This window comes from Nycticebus coucang, chromosome 20 (genome assembly GCF_027406575.1).
Source record: "Nycticebus coucang isolate mNycCou1 chromosome 20, mNycCou1.pri, whole genome shotgun sequence".
Taxonomy (NCBI): domain Eukaryota; kingdom Metazoa; phylum Chordata; class Mammalia; order Primates; family Lorisidae; genus Nycticebus; species Nycticebus coucang.
Window position 1 is genome coordinate 14,846,404 of NC_069799.1, and position 18,059 is coordinate 14,864,462.

At 41.1% G+C, this 18,059-nt stretch overlaps 1 protein-coding gene across 1 annotated transcript in view; it reads left to right on the forward strand.

Moving 5' to 3' along the window:
• LOC128572924 (zinc finger protein 678-like) overlaps positions 1-18,059 on the forward strand; it is a 44,294-nt gene that overhangs the window by 12,309 nt on the left and 13,926 nt on the right. The window contains exons 2-3 of the mRNA XM_053573081.1: positions 15,281-15,407; positions 15,889-15,984. Of these exons, the coding sequence (XP_053429056.1) occupies positions 15,281-15,407; positions 15,889-15,984 (223 nt within the window). The remainder of the gene's footprint in view (positions 1-15,280; positions 15,408-15,888; positions 15,985-18,059) is intronic.

An 18,059-nucleotide genomic window follows, 5' to 3' on the forward strand; every position in this document is an offset into this window, starting at 1 on the left:
CATCATTGTTTAGCAGGTCTAGGCTGAGTCATGTCCTTTTTTTAAATGCCATTTTTTTTATTTTTTGAGACCTAGTTTGACTTTGTCACTCTCAGTAGAGTGTCATGGCACCATAGCTCATAGGAACCTTAAACTCCTGGGCTTAAGCGATTCTCTTGCCTCTGCTTCCCAAGTAGTTGTCATTACAGATGGTTGCCACAATGCCTGTCTATTTGTATACAGGAGGTCTCATTCTGGCTCAGGCTGGTCTGAAACCTGTGAGCTCAGGCATCCCACCCACTTCAGTCTCCCAAGTGCTGGGATTACAGGTGTCAGCCACCTCGCCCGGCTTTTATATGGCATTTTGAGTGTGAAGAATTAGAAAAGAACATTTGGAGTCCACATAAATGTTTAGTGTTTTTCTTTTTGACAGTTCTAATGTCCTGGTTAGAGCAATTAGTTTAGCTTTTGGTCCGAAGTCCCTGGTGGAAGTGCTTTCATTTCTACCGATCTTTCTGCAGGCACTACTGTGTAACTTGCCCTTCATGTTCCTTTGTCAGTATAACTGCTTCCATCCATACACGGAGTCCAGTCTACATCTTCAGAAGTGTTGTTTGATGGGTCTCCTTGGCTAGAAAAGTCTTGTTTTCTCATCCTACCTGCAGGAACTAGAAGTTTCTTTTTTGCTGAAGTAGGAACAAAATTTGATGAGGGACATGAAACATAGTCACTTGTCCCAAGGTGAATTTTTCAGTTTCTTTTGAAAGATCCTCTGTCACAGGCAGGGTTTGAAGACAGACAGGCCACTCAGTAGCTGTAAAGCTGAATTGTTTAGACCAATATGTGACTGGTCTGGGAATAGTGCCAATGTTTTATATCAGTACTTGAAGGCCAAACCCCAGTTCCCTGTCTTTCATACACATATAGAAAGAAGAATTTCATTAACTTACGCGGACCAAGAGCAGAAGCCTTAGAGAAACTTTAAGTTTTTGCAGGACTTTGTCACACTCCTTAGTTTAATACAAGGGTGTGTTTCCTGTCTTGAAGGCCTAATGCCATATGTAGAAATACCTGAAGCTGTTGCAAGGGTTGGATAATATAATATTAAATTATTTTATAGGCTGGCTTTTCAAGGCTGTAGCTGAGAATCAAGAAATTTCACTTTCTGCCTTCACATTTGAGGTTTTTACTTTGATACCCAATAGCCCCATTCAGCTAACTGGTTCAATGTGAACGTTATGTTGTTTAGGCATTCCTGAAAGTCCTGACCAGTGATTAGCAATCTATTTATATGTTTTCAAGTGCATTCTAAGTTCACAAATAGGTAAAAAAAAGTATGTGGGAGTGTCAGTGTCTATCACAATGCCTGTAATCCTAGCAGTTTGGGAGGCCAGGATAGGTGGGTTACTTAAGCTTAGGAGTTCCAGACCAGCCTGAGAAAGAGGGAAATCCATCTCTAGTTAAAAAACAACAACTTAGTTTGAGGTGATGGTGGGCACCTGTAATCCCATCTACTTGGGAGGCTAAAAGAGAAGAACTGCTTGAACTCAGGAGTTTGAAATTGTTGGGAGCTATTACCCCATGGCATTCTAGCCTGGGGCAACAGAGTGAGACTCTGTAAATAAATAAACAAACAAACAATGTTAGGTACGATTAAAATGCTAAAGAGTTTGATTTACTGGAAATAATTATAAAAATTAATAATTGTAGAAACAAATTGTAGGCTTGGCGACCATAGCTCAATGACTCAGGCACTGACCATATGCACCGAGGCTTGTGGGTTTGAACCAAGACCAGGACAGCTAGACAACAATGACATCTGCAACAAAATATAGCTGGGCATTGTAGCGGGCGCCCGTAGGCTCAGCTATTTGGGAGGCTGAGGCAAGAGAATTGCTTACGCCTAAGATGCCCAAGAGTTTGGGGCGCTGCCTGTGGCTCAAAGGAGTAGGGCGCCAGCCCCATATGCCAAAGGTGTTGGGTTCAAACCCAGCCCCAGCCAAAAAAAAATGTGCAAAAAAAAAGAAAAAGTAACTTTATTTGGGCGGCGCCTGTGGCTCAGTGAGTAGGGCGCCGGCCCCATATACTGAGGGTGGCGGGTTCAAACCCAGCCCCGGCCAAACTGCAACAAAAAAATAGCTGGGCGTTGTGGTGGGTGCCTGTAGTCCCAGCTGCTTGGGAGGCTGAGGCAAGAGAATCGTGTAAGTCCAAGAGTTAGAGGTTGCTGTGAGCTGTGTGATGTCATGGCACCCTATCCGAGGGCGGTACAGTGAGACTCTGTCTCTACAAAAAAAAAAAAAAAAAGATGCCCAAGAGTTTGAAGTTTCTGTGAGTGTGATGCCACAGCACTCTATCGAGGACAACATAGTGAGACTCTGTCTCAAAAGAAACAAACAAGGGGAAAAAAACAAAGTGTAGGTTAGGCATACTGAGTACTTTTGAAAATGGAAAAGTTTTTGGAAATAATAGGGCCAAAGAAACTGCAATTAAACCCGAAAAAAAAAATTTTTTTTTTTTTTGAGACAAGGGTCTCATTATGTCCCTCTTGGTGGAGTGCCTCGGCATCACAGCTCACAGCAACCTCAAACTCTTGGGCTTAAGTGATTTTCTTGCCTCAGCTTTCCAAGTAGCTGGTACTACAGGCACACACTCCTATGTCTGGTTATTTTTTGTTGCAGTTCTCATTGTTGTCTTAGCTGTCCCGGGCTGGGTTTGAACCCACCAGTCTCAGTGCATGTGGATGGCATCATAAGCACTGTGCTATAGGCACCAAGTCCAGAAATCTTTTTACAACTCTCAGAATGTGCTGATGAAAATCATGATTTCTTTTCTCATAGTAGTTCTTCATATATTATGGGAAATGTTGAAGACACAAGTGATTATGATTGAAAATTTTTTTTGTTTTTTTGAGACACTCACTTTGTCACCATCAGTAGAGTACCCTTTTGTCACAGTTCACAGCAACCTCAAACTCTTGAGCTTAAGAGATTCTCTTGCTTCAGCCTCCCAAGTATCTGGGTCTATAGGCGCCTGTCACAGTGCCCAGTTAATTTTTGCTTGCAGTTGTCATTGTTTAGGAGACCCGGCCTGGGCTCGAACCTCCAGCCTTGGTGTATGTGGCGGCACTCTACTCACTGAGCTATGGGCACCCACCCTATGATTGAAATTTCTAATGAAAATGACATATAATAGTGCACAAATTGTTTACTTTTCTTTTCTTCCAAACAAAACCCATCGATTTGTTTTGAAATTGCTATTCAAAGCCCATTAAATTCCAGGTAATAAAGATGAACTGAAGCCTGAATATTAAGTCCTTTATAACCTAGTCTTGGTCCCATCACCACAAGAGTAGGCATGGACTCTCTAAAATGTCCTTATGTAAGAAACAAAGCTTCTCAAAATAAAAACAGTTGCCTTATATTGTTTTCTTGTTACCTCTTTATCTGCTGCAGTTAGGAAATTCAGCTACTCTTGGAGAATGGCTTTTTCCTCTACATCATTTTTGTTTCTCAGGTTTATGCAGATTCCTAAAAGAATTATTTACAACATCATTTTATTTCTCCCTGTTCCATTGATTCTCTCTAATCATCTTTTGTCTTTGAAGAGAATGGTCTACATTTCCATGTCGTTGCTCTTTAGCTTCTTTACCCAAGTGAGAGACTGGGATAATTGTTCTATGATTTCCCCACATATGTAGTACATTAATAAGTTTGTATGCCTTTTCTCTTATGAATTTGTCAGGTGTGAGTTGGTATCCAGGCAACCTTCAAAGAATTAAGGGGAAGGATTTCCCTTGGCCTGTGCATTAGTCAGAATGTTAGTAAAGAGAGAAGATCTGGCTGCCTGTCATTGTCAGCCAGTATGCAGAGACAGAAATAGGATTGTAAAACTTTGTTAGAAGAAGGCCGGCGATACTGGAGAACAGTGAGAGTAGCCTCCCCAAGACTGTTGTGTTGTTCTTCCATTTCTAAAATCACAGTTTTAATACATAATGGCTCACAACAAAGACCACATTAACTTTAAGTAATAAACAAAACAACTCAGTGGCAAACTGTAACATTTCCAATTCAAAAGTTAATTCTCTGGCTCGGCACCTTTGGCTCAAGCGACTAAGGCACGAGCCACATATACCAGAGCTGGTGGGTTCAAATCCAGCCGGGGCCTGCCAAACAACAATGATAACTACAACCAAAAAATAGCTGGGCGATATGTTGGGCAACTGTAGTCCCAGCTACTTGGGAGAGGGAGGCAAGAGAATTGCTTAAGCCCAGAAGTTGGAGGTTGCTGTGAGCTGTGACACGACAGCACTCTACCTATGGCAACAACTTGAGGCTCTGTCTCAAAAAAAAAAAAAAGTTCATTCTCTAAATCAATCCTCCTTAAGCAATGACCACAATAACCCTTATTTTGGTTATTTGCTTTTTAAAACTTTATTTCAACATAACCATGCTTTCAGAAACACAGTCATATTTATTAATAGAATGCAAGTTAATTTTAACTTGTACTACACAATTTGTACCAAAACTTGGTACATGGTTTAAAATCTTTTTACAAGAAGGATTTGTGGTCTGCTTTATTTTCATCTAATACAAATGTATAAAAGATCCATCAAATGCTACTGAAGAAGGCAGCAAGAAACTTGAGAAATTTACCTTTGGTTTGGCTCAGAAAAATAACATGTATTACACTGAATATGTTTATAAATTGGTGCAACAAAACATTGTTGTAATGTTTCAATGACAGTTTGCAAAGTACAGTAACCCATACATAATTAGCATTTTTTCTAATCTTTCATGTTGTACCTACCTCAAAGAGATCACCAGATTAAGAAAACGGTAAAGGAAACATAAAGTGGTTGTATCAACCTAGAATACGGGATGTCAGAATTCAAGATTCCCTACTGGGATTATACTTTATTTTACTGCCGTGAATATCTACTAACTTACTGCAATAAACAACTACTATCAGTAAGAACAATCCTAGATTGGATTCTTTCATACTCTTTGGCAACTGACCTAATAATGTAGAAAAAAAAGTTTTGCAGTACACACTCTTTTTTATACAAAGTGTCCCATAGAGCACCAGAATAGCTAAAATTCATTTGAGGCCTCACCTGTAGAAAAAGGCTGTCACAAGGACTGCCATGACAACCAATAGTTTGTGGAGGTCCATGAGAAAGTATGATTTTAAAAAAAATCTTGACTGTACTTCAGTTTCACTACCTTTTCACTGTACTTACAGGAAGCTGCAGCTGGTCTGCCAGCACTCTTACTACCTATAGGTTTCCTGTGTAATAGTGATGGCTTTGGAATCTCCCCAGGGATACTCTGTAAAAACTTGAAGGAATAATTATGTATCTTGATTCCAGGTTTGCGATTTCCACCACTTAGCAGTTCTTTATTCAGTTTAAGTGGCTGTAATGGACACCAATCATCTATGAGAAAAGGTTTTCTTTCAAGATGTGATTTAAAACTCTACAGTTGGTGTTTGAGATAAAAGTTTGTTCGGTATGGAGCCTTGTGGTTAATTTGCTACAAAATCAGAACTGAGAACTATAAATTTACTACATCCATTTAAAATAAAGAACTTGGCTCAGTGCCTGTGGCTCAAGCGGCTAAGGTGCTAGCCACATACTAAGCTGGCGGGTTTGAATCCAGCCCAGGCCTGCCAAACAATAATAATGGCTGCAACAAAAAATAGCCGGGTGTTGTGGCAGGCACCTATAGTCCCAGCTACTTGGGAGGCGGAGGCAGAAGAATTGCTTAAGCCCAGGAGTTGGAGGTTGCTGTGAGCTGTGATGCCACAGTACTCTACCCAGTGTGACAGCTTGAGACTGTGTTTCAAATAAATAAATAAATAAATAACTTATATGTAATACAGATTCTGGCATAGATACAATATAGGAAAATTAAAATCAAAGTATTGAATCTGCATGTTGCATATTTCATTTGCTCACGAACTTCTACACACTATTATTCTGCAAAAAAGACAAATGCAGCAAAGAAAAAGAAAACTCCCCTTTTGCAAACAAACCTAAAAGCATCCTTCCACAGCGGCCAAAATAAATATGCAGTATGTATAAAATATTACTGTTCAACACAAATGCTATTTCTAGAGAATATTTAACTGCATAGGTTAAAACAAAAAAACAAAAACAAAGCACTGTGCAACATCTTAAGCCATTAAACAACCACACCAAAAAAACTCACACCAAAAGCACTTTTTTATGACAATAAACATACACAAATTAGAAATATTGATCAAAACTCAGTAAGTAAATAACTGTACTCATAGAATGTCCATTGTTCGGAGAATTTCTCTTCAATTAAATGTCGTCTCATCTCTAAAAACAAAAATTTAAAGTGCTAACTTTATATAAAGCAGACAAATTCTTCAAGTAATCGGCTATTAAGTAAGCCAATTTGTATAGAGCTAAACTAGGAACTAAAAGTAAAATTGGAAGATAGACATGGAGAAAAAAGTGACAAGCTGTAGTTGGACAAAACAACAGAATGCTATTAGACCATGTTGGCCATTTCATATCAATTAAACCCATAAGCTAACAAGTTTACACACATCTGCTGGTGTAGTACGCTAACTCCCTTGGATTTGCTTAAATGTATACAACAATCAACACATATATATAAAGTCCTAAGGAAAATAATGCCACTTAAAAATCAACATTGGAGGCTCAGTGCCCATAGCACAGTGGTTACGGTGCCAGCCACATGCACCAAGGCTGGCAGGTTCAAACCCGGCCTGGGCCAGCTAAACAACAATGACAACTTCACCAAACAACAGGTGGGCGTTATGGTGAGCACCTCTAGTCCCAGCTACTTGGTGGGGTGAGACGAGAATCACTTAAGACAAAGAGTTTGAGGTTACTGTGAGCTGTGACTCCATGGCACTCTACTGAGGGTCACATACTGAAACTCTGTCTCAAAGAAAAAAACATCAACATTGGACACTAATTAAAACAATATTAAGGGTAGTGCCTGTGGCTCAGTAGGCAGGGCACTGGGCCCATATACAGAGGGTGGCAGATTTGAACCCAGCCCCGGCCAAACTGCAACAACAAAAAAATAGCTGGACATTGTGGTGGGTGCCTGTGTTCCCAATTACTTGGATTCTCTTGAATCACCTAAGCCCAAGAGTTGGAGGTTACTGTGAGCTGTGACAGTACAGCACTCTACTGGGGGTGATAAAATGAGACTAACTCTAAAAAAATAACAAAAATCTTAAAAGGCTATGTGTTATTACAAATGGATATATAAAATGTAATAGGCCTTACTCCTGTCCTTGAGCTGCTTTTTCCAGATAGTACACATTAACCAAATGGCGATGGAAGTGCTTGCTGAAATCTTTCTCCTGTCTGAAGGAACAATCACAGAAGATACAAACAAAATCTCCTTTGGATGCTTCGAGCGATAAACGTTCCTTTGCATTTTTTCTACTACCTTCTTGGGGAGCTGGCCGAGCCTCATGCAATCCTGAATCATCACTACCCTCTGACCTGTTGTTACTTAGGTCGCTTCCATCATGACTGTGTATGCCTTCATCTTCATCAATTTCCTGAGACTCATTTACTGCTGTGGTAATAGGAGGTGATGTCAGAGTAGTTTGGGACACTGCTTCACTTTCTTCCATTGGTGGGGCAAGGAGCAATGGTGATACTGGATCTTCAACAGCTGAGTGTTTTCTGGGGATATTCTCTGTTGTGTTCTGATCAGTGTCCACGTCCATTTCAGAAGGAATATTGTCAGAGTGATATTTACCATCTAAAGTTTCACCCTCTGTTATATTCAGGTTTTGTCCAGAGGATGAAATAGTGGTGGATTCCTTGGTATAAGCAGCATGACCAGCTGGACTGGCATCTGCCTCTTCTGCTCCTGCTCTCTGAAGAGGGGCTTCTTTATTCCCTTAACCTTCAGAGAGTGATTTTTGGTCTTTTGATGCCACTTCTTTTTTTTTGTTTTTGAGACAGAGTCTCACTACGTTGTCCTGGGTAGAGTACGGTGGCGTCCCAGCTCATTGCAACCTCAAACTCTTGCGCTTCAATGATTCTCCTGCCTCAGCCTCCTGAGCAGCTGGGATTGTAAGCACCCACCACAATGCCCATCTACTTTTCTTTTTGTTGTAATAGTCATTGTGCTTTAGCAGGCCCAGGCAGGGCTCAAACCCACCAGCTTCGGTGTATGTGGCTGATGCCCTACACACTGACCTACCAGTGCCGAGCCAAATTACTTTTTTTTTTTGGAGACAGAATCTCACTATGTCCCCCTGGGTAAAGTGCTGTGGTGTCACAGCTCACAACAACCTCAAACTCTTGGGCTTAAGTGATTCTCTTGCCTCAGCCCCCCAAGTAGCTAGAACTACAGGCACCCGCCACAAAGCCCAGCTACTTTTTTGTTGTAGTGGCCATTGTCGTTTGGCAGACCCAGGCTGGGTTCAAACCCCACAGCCGTGGTGTATGTGGCCATCACCCTAGCCACTGAGTTGCAGGTGCTGAGTCTCCTTTTTTCATGGTTTTGTTTTGTTTTGTTTTTGAGACAGAGTCTCACTATATAGCCCTCGGTAGAGTGCCATGGCGTCACATCTCAAAGCAACCTCCAATTCTTTGGCTTAAGCGATTCTTCTACCTCAGCCTCCCAAGTAGCTAGGACTATAGGTGCCCGCCAGAATGCCCAGCTACTTTTTTTTTTATTATTGCACTTGTCATTGTTGTTTAGCTGGCCCGGACTGGGTTCAAACCCACCAGCTTTGGTGTATGTGGCTGGCAGCATAACTATTGTCCTAGAGGTGCCAAGCCTGATGGCTCTTCTTTTAATATTTCCTTCTGTGGTACTGGTGATGGTGGTAAGATACTCTGTGTCCTTGTCCTTTCCTTTAGAAGTCGGCTGTCTTTCACCGGCACTAAGCCAACTTCAATAAGGACTTGCTCCTTTCGTGCCATTTTACTGTGTATGTTAGACTTTTCCTTTTTATCTTTTTGGAGAGGAGATTTTTTGGGAATTGCTTTCATGTGAAAAGGGGGTTCTGTGGTTGGGGGCAGTTCCATCAGTCCCCTTCTGAACCACTTCAATGGGAGGAGGCCCCAGCTCAGCAGACTCCTTCTGAACAGCCTCCATGGGAGGACACAGCTGCACTTGAGCACAGTTCTCCTCAACAACCTCCAGAGGAGCAGGCGCCATCTGAGAAGACCCCATCTGAGTAGAACTCTTCTGAGCAGACCCCATATGAGCAGACTCCACATGAGCAGAACTCTTCTAACCAGACTCCATCAGAGCAGACTCCATCTTAGCAGGCCTCTTCTGAACAACCTCCATAGGAGCAAGGCCTTTCTAAACAGGCTCCTTCTTAGCAGGCTTGTTGCTTCTTTTACTTGACTTATATTTGAGGGATCTTCTTGTAGTTTTTTTCATGCAGGCATTTTGCATCCTACTCTCCTCCACTTTGTTGTCACCCTTCGGCACTTCCTGACTACTGGATTCTCTTTCTGTTTTCTTTTTCTTCTTTGTCACAGACTCCTCATCATTCACAGGATCACATAAGGATTGGACTTCAGCTTCCATCTTCCTTTTGCTTTTCTTGGATTTAAAGAACTTTTTGGAATTACTTCCTGTAGATTCATCCATCTCTTTACTTTCTATTGCAAAATAGAAAAGTTCTAGTAGTCACGTGGGTCACCGAGATGCTAGTATAAGGTTTTTTTCTATTTTGAAACATCTCTTTTCTCCACTTTTACAGACTTCTCATTTTTCTTTCCAGCCACAGCCCCCTTTATCTTTGTCTGCTCTGTTTCAAGTTTTTCTTTTTTTCTTTTTCTTTTTTTTGCACAGTCTCACTATGTCCCCCAGGGTAGACTGTCGTGGCATCACAATTCACAGCAACCTCAAATTCTTAGGCTTAAGCATTTTAATTGCCTCAGCCTCCCAAGTAGCTGGGACTATGGGCACCTGCCACAAAGCTCTGCATTTTTTTTATTTTTTTGAGACAGATTCTCATCTTTGTCACCCTCCATAGACTGCTGTGGAGTCACAGCTCACAGCAACCTCCAACTCTTGGGCTTAGGCGATTCTCCTTCTTCAGCCTCCGGAGTAGGTGGGACTACAAGTGTCTGCCACAGTGCTGAAGTATTTTTTTTGCAGTTTGCCTGGTGGCTGGGTATGAACACTTCACCCTGGGTTTAAAGGGCTGGCGCTAGCTCAGCACCTGTATCTCAAGTGGCTGGGACACCAGCCACATACACCAGAGCTGGCAGGTTCAAATCCAGCCCAGGCCTGCCAAACAACAATGACAGCTACAACCAAAAAATGGCCGGTCATTGGGCGGGCACCTGTAGTCCCAGCTACTTTGGAGGCTTAGGCAAGAGAATCACTTAAGCCTGGAAGTTGCAGGTTGCTGTGGGCTGTGATGGCACAGCACTCTACCCAGGGCAACAGCTTGAGGCTCTGTCTCAAAAAAAATAAAATAATAAAATAAATAAAAAATAAAGGGCTGGTTGCTACCCATTGAGCCACAGGTGCCATTCCTGGCTGTTTTTTTGTTGAAATTGTCAGAGTTGTTTAGTTGGCCTTGTCCAGGGTTTGACCCTGCCACCCTCCGTGTATGTGGCTGGGGCCGTTACCACTTGCTACAGGGGCCCAAGCCCTGTTTTGGGTTTTTCTTTGGTAGTATTGTTATCAGGCAAGTCAGCCTTTTTTGTTTTCTTTAGTTTCACTTTTGAGACATCCATTGTTTTTTTTTAGGACAAGTAGGATGCTTAGATTTGAAGTGATACTATAGATTACACTTCTTGGAAGCTGTGTAGTCACATACAGGGCAATTGAACTGCTCTGGGCTAACTGCTCTGAGCTCTGTGTGTTTTTTGAAGTTGTTTCTGTCTGCTGTTTTGTAGCCGCAGTGTGGGCAGTTAAGAGGTTTAGGCCCATTGTGAACTTGTCTTGGATGGTGAGTTACTTCATTTTGATTAGAGACAATGTAACTGCACTGGTCACATCTAAATGGCTTCTCATTTGTGTGTTTGGTTTTTTTTTTTAGACAGAGCCTCAAGCTGTCACAGCTCACAGCAACCTCCAACTACTCCTGGGCTCAAGCCATTCTCCTGCCTCTGCCTCTCAAGTAGCTGGGATTACAGGCATCCACCGCAACTCCCAGCAATTTTTTGCGTTTATAGAAGCTGTAAACAAGTCACCCTTTGTCCTGTCTCAGTGGTGTGGATACACAGATTACATCCCTCCTCCTCTTTTCTCAAAGTCCAATTAAGACAAGTCCTGCGAGGAGTTTCCTCAGGCTTCATATGTGTGTCAACTAGCTAGCTCCCAGTATGTGGCTGGACCAAGGCATCTTGACCATCTTAAAAGTTACCTTTGCTTCCCACAGGGCAGTGAAACTCTCTTCAGCCAGCTGTGATGAATCCAGGCAAGGATTCCTTCCACCTTTGCTGCCATGCATGTGGTCAGGGTGATGGTGTCAAGTCCTTTCTACCTTTGTTTGAGAGGGACCAGGTTCTGATCTTTGACCTAGACTTGATCCCTTTAATCCCCCAGAGAGAAAGGATGTACCAACACAAAAGACTAAGCAAAACATGGTTAATACCGAAGTAGAGATCTTTTTTGTTACTCTTCTTAGGGCTTCTGTCTGCTCAATTCAGTCTCTCTCTTAGTAATTTCATATAATGGTTTAGCAGTCTGTATGTTTCACACAGTCTATCACAGACATTCTCAGGGCTTTCGTCTGGCTTCTGCATCACCTCAGCCACCTTGCATACGTCTGTGGCCTTCTGGCTCCCTTACACTGACAGGGACGGAGTCAAGGTTGGGTTCAGTGTAAGAGAATGAAACCATTTAGCAGTTACAAGTTCTGCTACAAACATCTACAAGTTCTGGATTTTGAGGCTAAGGTTTACAAAATGAGGACATTAGTATTCCTACTTACAGACTTAGCACAGTTCTTAAGATAATACCTAATTTTAAGAGTCTATAGAACTGATCCAAAGTTCTGGAAACTTCGAGTGAATGTTTCTGAGCATCATTTGGGTGTGAGGCCACTTATGAGGTTGTGTTACACTCGCACCATATACTGGGAAATTCTCATTCAGGTTCTAATTTTCCTGAGGTACCTGTATAGATACAGCAGATAACGTTTAATACTGCACAGATTTTTCCAGTGTAGCCAACAGGCGACCTTTGTTGAGCCTTAAAGTTTCAGAGCAAATATAACTACTATATATAATTCTATAATCTTTGCCCAATAATTGCTTATTGAACTTAGGCAAATTGCTGTATAGTCAGAAATTAAGAATACTTACAAATGGGGCAGCACCTGTGGCTCAAGGAGTAGGGCGCTGGCCCCATATGCTGGAGGTAGCGGTTCAAACCCAGCCCCAGCCAAAAACTGTAAAAAAAAAAAAGAATACTTACAAATGGCTTTAAAATTCTGGAAAAATCAAGGAGAGAGAAAAAAAATAAATGTTTCAAATTCTGGCTATAAATACATAGCATTTTTGAAAACCACAAATAGCTGAAGAGACAGAAAATGGCTTTTGTGACTTCTGGAAAACAGGATACAGACAGGATCAGCAATATTTCAAACAAAAAGCCTTAACAAATCAGCCCATTCTATGTAACTGATTTCTGTTGTGTTTAAATTTAGGTTAGCAATACTCATGGACATGTTAGCATTCTATTTAAAGTTGTAGCAGTTTGCTTTTAGCCCAAAGCTATTTAATTTCCAAAGACAACAGAAATTTGAATTTGAGATAATTCATCAGCCTCTCCTAATATTTCTTTTGAAGCATTTATAAAAAATACTTTCTGAGTTGAATTAAAATGATTACTGACAATATACCCTAAGTCAGACCGATATAAAATATCGGTCTGACTTAGGGTAAAATACATATGAACATAAGCCACACAAAATTAACCACCATTTCATATTTGACAATGTTTCCTATACATTTTTGACAAACCAATTAAGCCTACTATGTCTTTCTCAGATTTTCAGTGGTCTTGATATATCAAGAAGACCAAATTTAGAGTTTTGATTTTGGAAGGTTTCTCAAAGGCTAGAAAGATTATAAGCCAAGAGATTCTAAAGGAAATACATAATGAACTGGATCACATGTAAATTCCTTCACAAATTCCCTTTTATGAGCTTCATTTAACCTGCACAGACAATCTACAAACATTATAAATCTCCTGGGTTGCCCTGCCTATCACTTTCTTAAATAACCATTTTGTTTCAGGACAAAATTTACCACCCGAGATCCCTTTCTTACACAATACCATTTTCCTTTTTGTCTAATGAAGCAGTTCTCAACTTGTGGATTGCAACCCACAGGAACTGTATTAAAGGGTTGTGGCATCAGGAAGGTTGAGAACCACTGGTCTAATGCCTCTCAATCTCAAAAACCCACTTTTTAGAAATCAGAATAAGAGTTCAAAGTTCTCAAAAACAGAATAATTAGAACAGAGTTACTTTCTGGGATGGTAAAGAAGGCTATTTAAAGACACTATTAGAGATTAGAAGACATGCCAGATTTCTGTAACTGGAACTTTGCCAAAACTGGTTTTCTCTCAACTAGTTTTTGTCAGATTATGATTGACCTTTTTGGCCAGTACTATCACAGCACAGATGTTGGGTTTGTACTTGTGAATCAGCACTTGATAATAATTTATCCTGTTACAGTTGATATTAATTTTATTCACTCAGTTATGGTGTTCTTGTTTTTTTGTGTGTGTGTTCTTTTTTTTTTTTTTTTTTTTTGCTTTTAGACTGAGTCTCAAGCTGTTGCCCTGGGTAGAGTGTCATGGCATCACAGCTCACGGCAACCTCAAACTCTCGGGCTCAAGCGATTCTCTTCCCTCAGCCTCCAAAGTAGCTGGGACTACAGCTGCCCACCACAACACCCAGCTGTTTTTTTCTTGTAGTCATCATTATTCTTTGACAGGCCCTGGGGGGATTCGAACCTGCTAGCTCCGGTGTATGTGGCTGGCACCCCAGCTGTTGAGCTATAGGCACCAAGCCAGTTACAGTGTTCATTGACACATATTCCATTGTAAGGTTCAGTATATCTTCTGTATTGTTAATAAGAACTTGGGGAGATTATCAACTAATGTGAACAAATCAAAACATTTATTGAGGAAGCACCCCTTTCTTCTTAGATTATCTTTCATATACCTATCTTTGGAAAGTAAGGGTTGTCATCTTTGTTTACTGGTTCAGGAATCAACTAGGGTAAGTCCAGTGTCTGCAGTTCACTGCATGTTCTTTTTTTTTTTTTTTTTTTGAGACAGCCTCAAGCTGTCACCCTGGGTAGAGTGCCATGGCATCACAGCTCACAGCAACCTCCAACTCCTGGGCTCAAATGATTCTCTTGCCTCAGCCTCCAAAGTAGCTGGACTACAGGCACCTGCCACAATGCCCAGCCATTTTTTTCTTTGGTTGTAGTTGTCATTGTTGTTTGGCGGGCCTGGGCTGCATTCGAACCTGCCAGCTCTGGTGTAAGTGGCTGGCACCTTAGCCTCTTGAGCTACAGGCAACAAGCTCACTACATGTTTGAATAAACATCATCATGGGACTGAAGCATTGTCATTCCTGTTGAGCTTGTTGGAAATTTAGAAATGGCATCTTCACCCCATATTGTCTGAATAACAATCTGCATTTTTTCAAGATTTCCAGTTCTTTTAACATTGAAACTTGAGTTATCATTTATCTCACCATGACATTGTCATATAAAAAACATACACAGATTGTAACATGTGATGTAAATAAAGCATAAAATTCTACATGCCTGTATTGGTGGCCTTTCATTTCTACTGTATCAACCAAAAATGTCTGATTTGTACATCGGTTTCATGGATGCCAGTCCATCCCTTTATTCAGTGTTAGATAACACATGAGGGAATATATCCCTTCTATACATATTAGGTAATTTCATTTACTCTTATAAGTCAGCAAGAGTTCTCTTCACTCATTTAACTAAAAGTAAAATTCATGGCTTCGTGCCTGTAGCACAGCAGTTAAGGCGCTGGCCACATGCACTCAGGCTGGAGGGTTCGAACCCGGCCTGGGCCAGGTAAACAACAATGCAACAAAAAAATAGCCAAGCACTGTGGCGGGTGCCTGTAGTCCCAGCTAGGAAGTTGAGGCAAGAGAATCGCGTAAGCCCAAGAGTTTGAGGTTGCTGTGAACTGTGACGCCATAACACTTTACCCAGGGTGATGACTTGAGACTGTCAAAAAAAAAAGGTGAAATTCTATATCCCCATGTTTTCTTGGTAAATATGTTTGTTTTTCAGGGAGTGTTGACATTCAAGGATGTGTCTATTGAATTCTCTATGGATGAGTGGGCCTGCCTGGACCCTGCTCAGCAGCATTTGTATTGGGAAGTCATGTTAGAAACCTACAGAAACCTGGTCTTCCTGGGTGAGGACAACTTATATACACAGTTCCAGGGCTATACTAAACAATTCATATTCTCTCTTTGTAGAAGGTTTTTATTCAGTTTATCCATTGACTGAGTATCAGGTTCTTGTTTCTATGGAGAACTTTAGGATATCTTGGTATAGAAAAGAAAAATTGGAGTTGTTTTATTTTGGCATTAATCTTACCTTTTTTTAGCTGAATTATATCCTTCACTAGATTAATGAAAATTTCAGAAATTTCATGACCTAGATTGTTACTCATACCTTTAAGTCTGATTTCTAGCACCAAATTTCATTTCAGTAGTTTTGGTATTGGAGGAGTTAGGAATGTTCCAACTTTAAATACTTTTTAAAGATTCTGAAGTTTCTGCAAGGAAATCTGTTTGGGATTGTTATTTTAGGATCTTCTAAAATGTCCTTTTCCTTCAGCAAGGCATTAGATTGCCAGTTGAAGAATCCCAATTTTTTTTCTAATAAAACAGGTCTTGCTGTCTCTAAGCCAGAGCTCATCACCTGTCTGGAGCAAAGCAAAGAACCCTGGAAGGTGAAGACACAGCTGACACTAGTCAAGCACCCAGGTAGGTTGGTGTGAGTGGAACAGGTGACACTGGTCAGAGGTCCAAGTTCTAAAAGGAAACCACACACTACAGTGTGATTAGGGAAGCTCAGCTTAATCAGAAATAATTTCTGAGAAGCCTGGGTTTCTATCCCTTGTTCTTATATCAGGGCATCTCTCTTGTTTTTACTATTTTTTAATTTTTCTTTTCTTATTGATACAGAGTCTCACTCTCTTGCCTCACACTAGAGTGCCATGACATCGGCCTAGCTCAGAGCAACCTTAAATTACTGGTGTCAAGTGATTTTTCTATCTCAGCTCCCAAATACCTGGGACTACAGGTTTCTCTACATTGCCTGGCTAATGATTTTCTTATTTTTTTAGTACAGAAGAGTTCTCATACTTACTCAGGCTAGTCTCAAACTTGTGAGCTGAAGCAATCCTCCCTCCTTGGCTCCCAGAGTGCTAGGCATATAGTTGTGAACCACTATGCCTGTTCTTGGTTTAAATTCCAGAAGGACCTTACTTTTCACTGATATTCCTTCTAGGTTACAATGAGAATAAAAGAACTTTCTATGGCTTACATGTGAGTGCAGGATGTGACTGCTTTTCCATTGCTTTTAAGGACATGAAATATGTGTGTATTTTTTAGTATACCTGTGAATTTTTTTTTAAATACTCTTTAAACTGGGTGTGGTGGCTCAAACCTCTAATCCTAGCTCTCTGGGACCCAAGGTGGGACTATTGCTTGAGTTCAGGAGTGTGAGACCAGCCTGAACAAGATTGACGCCCTATCTCTACTAAAAAGAGAAAAAAATATCTAGGCATTGTAGTGGTTGCCTATTGTCCCACCTACTGGGGGATGGTGGTGGAGATGAGGCTGGAGAATTGCTTGAACCCAGGAGTTTGAGGTTGTGCGTTAGGCTGATTTTATGACACTGTAGCCTGAACAACAGAATGAGACTGTGTCTGAATAAAAGTTTTCTTTCTTTTCTTTTCTTTTTTTTTTTTTTTGAGACAGACTCTCAAGCTGTCTTCCTGGATAGAGTGCCATGGCATCACAGTTCACAGCAATGTTACACCTTTGGGCTTAAGCGATACTCTTTCCTCAGCCTCCCACGTAGCTGGGACTATAGGTGCCCGTGACAATGCCTGTCTATTTTGTTTGTTGCCGTTGTCATTGTTGTTTTTGGTGGCCCGGGCTGTGTTCAAACCTGCCGAAACTACCTACTGGGCTATGGGCACCGCGAAAGTTCCTATTTTTTAGCATCACATCCAAAATATGTGAGTGAGGTGATGATGTTAGTATTTGTTTCAGAAACCCCAGGAACACCTCAAATAGGTTTTGTTTATGCTATCAAGATTTCACATAAGTTTCTAAAGAAATTATAGTCATTTTAGCAGAACACTAAGAATCTCCCCAAATGTAAGAAAGTCTAATGTTCTTTTTTTTTTTGGAGACACAGCCTCAAGCTGTCCACCTGGACAGAGTACAGTGGCATTATAGCTCACAGCAACCTCGAACTCCTGGGCTTAAGTGATTCTCTTGCCTCAGCCTCCCTAGTAGGAGAGACCACAGTGCCCCTCAAAATATCCAGCTATTTTTTGGTTGTGATTATCATTGTTTGGCGGGTCCCGGCTGGATTCAAACCTTCTAGCTCTGATGTATGTGGCTGGCACCTTAGCCGCTTGAGCCACAGGCGCTGAGCCAAGTCTAAGGTTCTTTAGCTTGAAAATTGTGTTTTTACACTGACTGTGAAAAATAATTTATTTCTATGTGCAGTAATTTGCCAATCCTTTTTTTGGAGACAGAGTCTCAAGCTGTCACACTGGTTATACTGCAGTGGCGTCATAGCTCACAGCAGGCTCCACTTCAGGCTCAAGCGATGCTGTTGCCTCAGTTTTTTTTTTTTTCTTGCCTCAGTTTTTCTACTTTTAGTAAAGACAGGATTTTGCTTTTGCTTAGGCTGGTCTCAAACTTGTGAGTTCAAGCAATCCATTCGCGTCAGCCTCCCACAGCGCTAGGATTATAGGCCTGATCCACAGAGCCCGGCCTTTGCCAACCTTAATATGTTTAAAGGTATTTAGGTATCTTAG